We start from the raw sequence: 9,686 nt of genomic DNA on the forward strand, positions 1-9,686 counted from the left end.
ATTAGAATGGATGGTTCTGCCTAGTTTTATGTTCAGATGAAATGTCATCTTACCCCTAATTGTCCTCATAGGCCAGTAGTGAAAGCCTGTTCTCTCTGTTCTACTTTGCTACCAGAGCACAGGCTAACAGGCTAACAGGCTAACAGGCTAACAGGCTAACAGGCTAACAGGCTAACAGTTAGAAGCCCCATTGGGATCATGTCTATGTTCCCTCAGCCCCATGTGGAGAGAGTTAATAACTTCAGGTTCCTAGGTGTCCACATCACCAGGGACCTGACATGGTCACACCCACACACCACATCACCAGGGACCCTAACCCTAGGGACCTACAGATAGACCTGTACACATTAGACCTACAGACAGACAGACAGACAGACCTGTACACATTAGACCTACAGACAGACAGACAGACAGACCTGTACACATTAGACCTACAGACAGACAGACAGACAGACAGACCTGTACACATTAGACCTACAGACAGACAGACAGACAGACAGACCTGTACACATTAGACCTACAGACAGACAGACAGACCTGTACACATTAGACCTACAGACAGACAGACAGACAGACCTGTACACATTAGACCTACAGACAGACAGACAGACAGACAGACCTGTACACATTAGACCTACAGACAGACAGACAGACAGACAGACCTGTACACATTAGACCTACAGACAGACAGACAGACAGACCTGTACACATTAGACCTACAGACAGACAGACAGACAGACCTGTACACATTAGACCTACAGACAGACAGACAGACAGACCTGTACACATTAGACCTACAGACAGACAGACAGACCTGTACACATTAGACCTACAGACAGACAGACAGACAGACCTGTACACATTAGACCTACAGACAGACAGACAGACCTGTACACATTAGACCTACAGACAGACAGACAGACCTGTACACATTAGACCTACAGACAGACAGACAGACAGACCTGTACACATTAGACCTACAGACAGACAGACAGACCTGTACACATTAGACCTACAGACAGACAGACAGACAGACAGACCTGTACACATTAGACCTACAGACAGACAGACAGACCTGTACACATTAGACCTACAGACAGACAGACAGACAGACCTGTACACATTAGACCTACAGACAGACAGACAGACAGACCTGTACACATTAGACCTACAGACAGACAGACAGACCTGTACACATTAGACCTACAGACAGACAGACAGACAGACCTGTACACATTAGACCTACAGACAGACAGACAGACCTGTACACATTAGACCTACAGACAGACAGACAGACCTGTACACATTAGACCTACAGACAGACAGACAGACCTGTACACATTAGACCTACAGACAGACAGACAGACAGACCTGTACACATTAGACCTACAGACAGACAGACAGACCTGTACACATTAGACCTACAGACAGACAGACAGACCTGTACACATTAGACCTACAGACAGACAGACAGACCTGTACACATTAGACCTACAGACAGACAGACAGACAGACCTGTACACATTAGACCTACAGACAGACAGACAGACAGACCTGTACACATTAGACCTACAGACAGACAGACAGACAGACCTGTACACATTAGACCTACAGACAGACAGACAGACAGACCTGTACACATTAGACCTACAGACAGACAGACAGACCTGTACACATTAGACCTACAGACAGACAGACAGACAGACCTGTACACATTAGACCTACAGACAGACAGACAGACCTGTACACATTAGACCTACAGACAGACAGACAGACCTGTACACATTAGACCTACAGACAGACAGACAGACCTGTACACATTAGACCTACAGACAGACAGACAGACCTGTACACATTAGACCTACAGACAGACAGACAGACCTGTACACATTAGACCTACAGACAGACAGACAGACCTGTACACATTAGACCTACAGACAGACAGACAGACAGACCTGTACACGTTAGACCTACAGACAGACAGATAGACAGACCTGTACACATTAGACCTACAGACAGACAGACAGACAGACAGACAGACCTGTACACATTAGACCTACAGACAGACAGACAGACCTGTACACATTAGACCTACAGACAGACAGACAGACAGACCTGTACACATTAGACCTACAGACAGACAGACAGACAGACCTGTACACATTAGACCTACAGACAGACAGACAGACAGACAGACCTGTACACATTAGACCTACAGACAGACAGACAGACAGACAGACCTGTACACATTAGACCTACAGACAGACAGACAGACAGACAGACCTGTACACATTAGACCTACAGACAGACAGACAGACTTGTCCTGTACACATTAGACAGACAGACAGACAGACAGACCTGTACACATTAGACAGACAGACAGACAGACTTGTCCTGTACACATTAGACCTACAGACAGACAGACAGACAGACCTGTACACATTAGACCTACAGACAGACAGACAGACCTGTACACATTAGACCTACAGACAGACAGACAGACCTGTACACATTAGACCTACAGACAGACAGACAGACAGACCTGTACACATTAGACCTACAGACAGACAGACAGACAGACCTGTACACATTAGACCTACAGACAGACAGACAGACCTGTACACATTAGACCTACAGACAGACAGACAGACCTGTACACATTAGACCTACAGACAGACAGACAGACCTGTACACATTAGACCTACAGACAGACAGACAGACCTGTACACATTAGACCTACAGACAGACAGACAGACCTGTACACATTAGACCTACAGACAGACAGACAGACGGACCTGTACACATTAGACCTACAGACAGACAGACAGACAGACCTGTACACATTAGACCTACAGACAGACAGACAGACCTGTACACATTAGACCTACAGACAGACAGACAGACCTGTACACATTAGACCTACAGACAGACAGACAGACCTGTACACATTAGACCTACAGACAGACAGACAGACCTGTACACATTAGACCTACAGACAGACAGACAGACCTGTACACATTAGACCTACAGACAGACAGACAGACCTGTACACATTAGACCTACAGACAGACAGACAGACAGACCTGTACACATTAGACCTACAGACAGACAGACAGACCTGTACACATTAGACCTACAGACAGACAGACAGACAGACCTGTACACATTAGACCTACAGACAGACAGACAGACCTGTACACATTAGACCTACAGACAGACAGACAGACCTGTACACATTAGACCTACAGACAGACAGACAGACCTGTACACATTAGACCTACAGACAGACAGACAGACAGACCTGTACACATTAGACCTACAGACAGACAGACAGACAGACCTGTACACATTAGACCTACAGACAGACAGACAGACCTGTACACATTAGACCTACAGACAGACAGACAGACCTGTACACATTAGACCTACAGACAGACAGACAGACCTGTACACATTAGACCTACAGACAGACAGACAGACAGACCTGTACACATTAGACCTACAGACAGACAGACAGACAGACCTGTACACATTAGACCTACAGACAGACAGACAGACCTGTACACATTAGACCTACAGACAGACAGACAGACAGACCTGTACACATTAGACCTACAGACAGACAGACAGACCTGTACACATTAGACCTACAGACAGACAGACCTGTACACATTAGACCTACAGACAGACAGACAGACCTGTACACATTAGACCTACAGACAGACAGACTTGTACACATTGGACCTACAGAAAGTTCCTTCTCAACAAATGATGCGGTTCTGTTTATCAAAGAGAATGGGGACTCCCTTAACCCTCTCTACTACTACTACTAAAAATGATCATAATATTACTCTACTGGGCATTATGTTTTTTTTATGGTGAAATGAGACTGACAAAGCTTGTAATGTGATATTGTAATGTGATATTGTAATGTGATATTGTAATGTGATATTGTACTTCAGAGTTGTCAGATCAGATGTGTACAGTGGGCCAGTGTTTACACAAGGTTCACACCGGCATCAGAATGGCGCTGCTGTTATGACAGACAGTGTAAAGTACTGTGAGCTTTGGCAACATCAAGTTTATTACAGCAGCTGATTAGTTATAGAGATAAAGACTTTTTAAATATCAGGTTATGAGGTCAAGGACCAAACACAGGGTCAAGCTCCTATCTACTCTCATCAACATCTTAATAGGGTGCGAACGTCCATACTCTCAGCAGGGGGCGAGGCCAGCCTTCTCTCTGACAGTTAAAGTTCATTTTTTATACTTTTTGACTCGTCGTCTGTCAGACAGCAAAGAGCTGCACCACCACTAGCTGCCTAAACCAGTTAACAGCAGCCAAAATAACCAACACAGAACTGCCACAACTCAATAACACCCGCTGTATAAAGAAAGCATCATCATTAAAGACACCAGCCACCCTGCCTATGCACTATTCACACTCCTCCCATCCCGAAAACGCTATAGAAGTATCAACTCACACACCACCCGGCTCAGAAATAGTTTCTTCCCACAGGCAGTCAGGTTGCTGAACAGCTGAACCATGCGCACTGCACTCGGCACTTTACACCCTGCACTAAGACCTTGTACTGTGTTGTTGTGTTTGTATTGTGGACCAATGTTTGTCTGTGTGTGATGCTACAGAGAGACACACAGAGAGACGAGGCTGAAGAATGTCATTGTATTACACATATGACAATAAACTTCAACTTGAACTTGTTTGCAGTAACAACTAGGTACTAGGTACAGTTGATCAGTATCTGTAACTAGCTGTCTGTAGGGTTCCCACACCTTCTGTAACTAGCTGTCTACAGGGTTCCCACACCTTCTGAAACATCAGATTCAAGCACCTTTCAAGGACTTTCAAGACTCAATTCCCTCAAATTCAAGGACCCAACACGGCATAGTTTGAGACAGATCTAGATGAGAATTTATATAATCACAGACAACAATTAAAAAGAGAGGCTTGAATGTGTGAACACTAGATCACACGAGATTCTCTATCACAGCACAGTAAAATAATATATTGTGAAATATGTGTAAAGTTAAGCAATACAGAGACTTATTTACTAGTTCACGAGCTAAGTAAAACATTTTTTAATATAGATTTTTAAAAAAGAGAGAGAGAGAGAGAGACAGAGACAGAGACAGAGAGAGAGAGAGAGAGAGAGAGAGAGAGAGAGAGAGAGAGAGAGAGAGAGAGAGAGAGAGAGAGAGAGAGAGAGAGAGACACACACACACAGACACACAGACACACAGACACACAAGCACGTTCAATGACCCATGTCTATTTCCGAAAAATTTATTTTCCTCAAATTCACAAACTTTCATGGGTTTCAACGGCCTGTGGGAACCCTGTATCTATCACAGCCTGCCAACCAACATGACATGGAAAGAAACATGCAAACTGGCCAAGCGGATGGCTCTCAACTAACAGAGATTGGCTTCTTGTGAATGTATGCTGTATGAATGTATGTCTGCTGTATGAATGTATGTCTGCTGTATGAGTCTTCTGATCCACTGCAGATGATTATGAATCTAATCTAATCTAAATGTGCTGTGTAGGGCCTATCAGAGATAAGGGGAAGTGATATTGTGGAGATTGTATTGGACGAGTACTCCATCTACCAGCCATGGGAGGACATTTCAGATTTCTTTCAAAATGACTCTGAAACATTCTATTTTTTTAAGGACTCTCTTTTTAAGACCTTTTCCATATGAATAATTTCCAATAATGTCCAATAACATCCAATAATTTAATCGCATTACCCCGGCTGCCTACCACTTACCTCTGAGTGTTTTAGTTCTTCTGTCACATAGTTCAAAGTGTTCCAACCATCGTAGGACCACAGGCCCTGATAAAAAGCAATCCCAATAGAACCGATGTCTACTTTAGTCTCATGAAACGCATCCACAAAGTTTTCAGTGTGCCCTTCATAAAGCAGCACCACACCTCCGATGGTTATGACAGTCAGGGCCAGCACCTTGGTCACCAAGCAGAATATCTGGATCAGCACAGCCAAGCGCACGTTCAAGCTGTTCACCAGGGCCAGCAGGCCGATCCCCGCCGCCGCCACACACTTCACCACCAGCTGTGGGGGGACACAGCCCTGGTAGAAAGGTGCCACTGCGTATTCAGCGAAGCTAAGTGCGATACCTGTAGCGCTGGCAGGCCTCATCACAATGACGAAGCTGAAGACAAACATAAAGGCGACGACTTGGCCTGACGTTCGCAGGAAGTAGATGTATTCTCCTCCAGACTCCTTAATGGTCGTGCCAAGTTCAGCGTAACAGAGGGAGGCCAGCGTGGCCAGCAGACCGCAGCAGACCCAGATAACCAGGCTAGCCCCTGGACTTCCTATGTTGATCAACACGGACTGAGGGGACATAAAGATTCCAGATCCTATCATGGTGCCGGCTATGAACGACACGGCACCTGTGAGGCCCACATCTTGTTTAAGGCAGAGCTTCTGTGTGTCAGTCTCCATGCTGAGAACACTGGTTGTTATATCCTCCACAACAGGATCCAATTCTGCGAAAAGGCATGAATGTCAAGGACATAGTCACCCCTTCTCGATGTTAATTATTACAAGATTGGGGCTAAATTACGGCAATACTCGTCTCCTTACGGCTAAATTGCACTGGAAGCGTCAACCTCTGCAGCTCATCTGATGTGAATGAGTTACAAATGAGTTTCATTTTGGCACCAATGTTAACGGGTTAGAGCAGCCGTACAGCGCCTGTGAGATGCGCGTCTCACACGTGTCTAACATTGATGAAAAAGATTCCGTTGTGAAACCTTTTTTTCATCATTAAGTATATTTGAGTTGAACCAGATTATTTGCTTTACTATTTGAACTGACTGTTCTGGAGAACATAATTTTAATTCTAACCAACTTTGTGTGGCTTGTTTTAAGAAGGGTGATATCATTATTAGTATTTCATTTTCAACCTACCAAAAATGTGATGATCGGTGTATAGACACTGTAATGGTTCCTATTTTAGTTGGGAAAATGTACATGTTTTAGTCTGTAAAAAAAAAAAAAAACGTTTTACCTCAGGACGTTTCAGTTCTTCTGTCACATAATTCAAATTGTTCCAGCCGTCATAGGACCACAGGCCCTGGTAGAAAGCAATACCGATAGGATTGATGCCCAAGTTTGTATTTTCAAAGGAGTTTTCAAAGCTCCCAGTTTGCCCTTGGATGAGTAGAACCACGCCTCCAATCACAATCACGGTCAGAGCCAGCGCCTTCGCCACCATGAAGAACACTTGGATTCTCATGGAGATCCGCACGTTCAGGCAGTTAACCGTGGCTAGCACAACAATCCCACAAGCAGCCGCACACTTAACGACCAGCCGTGGCGGGGGGCAGTCCTCATAGAAAGGTGCCACGGCGTATTCAGCAAAGCTGAGTGCTATCCCCGCCACACCGGCAGGTCTCACAAATATGACAGAGCTGAAAATTAACAGGAAGGCAACTGCCGGGCCGGTGTTTCGAAGGATGTAGATGAACTCTCCCCCTGATTCTTTGATGATGGTGCCCAGCTCAGCGTAGCAGAGAGATGCTAGCACCACCAGCAGGCCACAGCAGGTCCAGATCACCAGGCTAGCCCCCGGGCTAGCGATGTTCGACAGCACTAACTGAGGGGACATAAAGATCCCAGATCCTATCATGGTTCCAGCGATGAGAGACACGGCGTCAACCAGACCCAGTTGCCGTTTCAGACTCAGCTTGTTCTGGGTTTTGCCGTCCAGAACTGTGGAGGAACTTTCCTCCCCTTCGTCAGTCATGTTATTTAATGTTTTTTTTAGTAAGCACAAGAACACTGTTGAAGAAAAGCTCTCTAATCCTTTTGTGTCCAAAGTCACGGTTGTTGTGCAATTGAGTAAGTTAATAATTACATAAGTGGGAGTGAGATTCTCGATCTACATCCACAGGCTTATCTTGTTAGGGTCAGGGTTAGATAGAGATAGAGATAGATAGGGCTTCCTTCTTTCTTTGATGGGGAAACACATCTTCTAAGAATGAGGCACACTAACATGCAAGGTGTCTTTGAAGTCACACATTGTAGGTGAATATAATTCAGAGAAACCTCAAGAATAACTGAGCATAGAAGCAGCATCCGCAATAATGACTTTAAGAATCCAGTTCCTGCTCACGTTTTCCAAGCCAGTAATGTGATACCTGGACATTGAACATGTCAAGATCCCACGGAGAGAGGTTAGAGAGGGGATAACATAGACCAACTTGTTCAAGAGAGAGTCCTACTGGATATGGAGACCATGTCCTACCATGGTACCATGGCAACCAGACCATGTCCTACCATGGTACCATGGCAACCAGTAATGGGACCTAAAACCATTCCTGGGAAGATGTACTTCAGTGACATTAAGTACTGCTTCTATTATGTCACACTTTCTAAATAGTTTATATCTGGATCTTATGGTATATTTGTTTGGTTCTCTGGAACTCATAATTCCCAGTTGGTGAAGTTATAACTCTGGTGTTAACAGATATAACTCTGGTGTTAACAGTTATAACTCTGGTGTTAACAGATATAACTCTGGTGTTAACAGTTATAACTCTGGTGTTAACAGATATAACTCTGGTGTTAACAGATATAACTCTGGTGTTAACAGTTATAACTCTGGTGTTAACAGATATAACTCTGGTGTTAACACCTACGGTAAGACATGCCGGATATGTGGCATAGCAAATCACTTTGCCAAGGTATGCCAGGCTGGCAGCAAGGCTGACAAAATAAAAAAAGTGAATGTGCTTGAAAATGATGAGCAAAGAGAAGATGACTCAGATACTGATGATAGACTGTTTCTAGTAACTGAATGTGTCAATACTGCAAAGGCCCAGCAGGGGCGCAAGTGGTTTGTGAATCTATGCCTGAATGAGAAAAGGCAACAGTGTCAGCTGGATACAGGCTCCACCTGCAATGTCATGGGCCGCAAGATTAAAGAGAAGCTGTCACCCAGTGCGGCGCTAGGCCCGAGCGCAGCCAAGTTAAAGTTATACTCTGGGGAAATCATGCCATCACTGGGGAAATTCCACACTGAATGTGTCATCCGGGGAGAAAAGCACAACCTCACATTTGAAATAGTCGACACAGAGCAAAAGCCTCTTCTCGGGGGGGGCACATGCGAACGTCTGGGCCTCGTATCCTTCACCGTTCCAGATGAACTCCACACAGTTGATGCAAGCCAATCTGTGCCCCTCACCAAAGATCAGCTGCTGAGAGACTATCATGACGTCTTCAATGACCCAATCGAGTCAGTCCCGGGCGAGATACACTTCGAGCTGGATCCTGATGTGACGCCGGTGCGGTGTGCGCCGAGGAATGTTCCAGTGGATCTGAAGGCGAGAGTCAAGGAGGAACTTGACAGACATGTCAAGGTCGGCAACATTGAGCCGGTGACTGAGCCGACAGCATGGATAAGTAACATGGTGACTGTCGCAAAGCCAGAGAAACCGACAACCGAGCGCTGCTGAGGTCTCACTACCATATGCCTACGCTGGAAGATGTGTTGTACAAGTTGCCCAAGGCTCGCCTCTTCACGTTGGCAGACGCTCGTGATGCCTTTTTACAGTGCAAGCTTGACGACGCGAGCAGCCGTCTGACGACCTTCTGGACACCGTGGGGTCGGATGAGATGGCTCAAGCTCCCTTT

General features: G+C 45.3%; 1 protein-coding gene across 1 annotated transcript in view; it reads right to left on the reverse strand.

The window, feature by feature from the left end:
* LOC308163550 (b(0,+)-type amino acid transporter 1-like) overlaps positions 1-7,797 on the reverse strand; it is a gene marked incomplete at both ends in the record, with an annotated part of 16,341 nt that extends 8,544 nt beyond the window's left edge. Inside the window, 2 exons of the mRNA XM_080537722.1 lie at positions 5,793-6,266; positions 7,534-7,797. Coding sequence (XP_080393848.1) covers positions 5,793-6,266; positions 7,534-7,797 — 738 coding nt within the window. The remainder of the gene's footprint in view (positions 1-5,792; positions 6,267-7,533) is intronic.
* Between the last annotated feature and the right edge of the window lie 1,889 nt (positions 7,798-9,686).

Source organism: Nansenia antarctica (assembly GCF_963989245.1).
Source record: "Nansenia antarctica genome assembly, chromosome: 8".
Lineage (NCBI taxonomy): Eukaryota > Metazoa > Chordata > Actinopteri > Argentiniformes > Microstomatidae > Nansenia > Nansenia antarctica.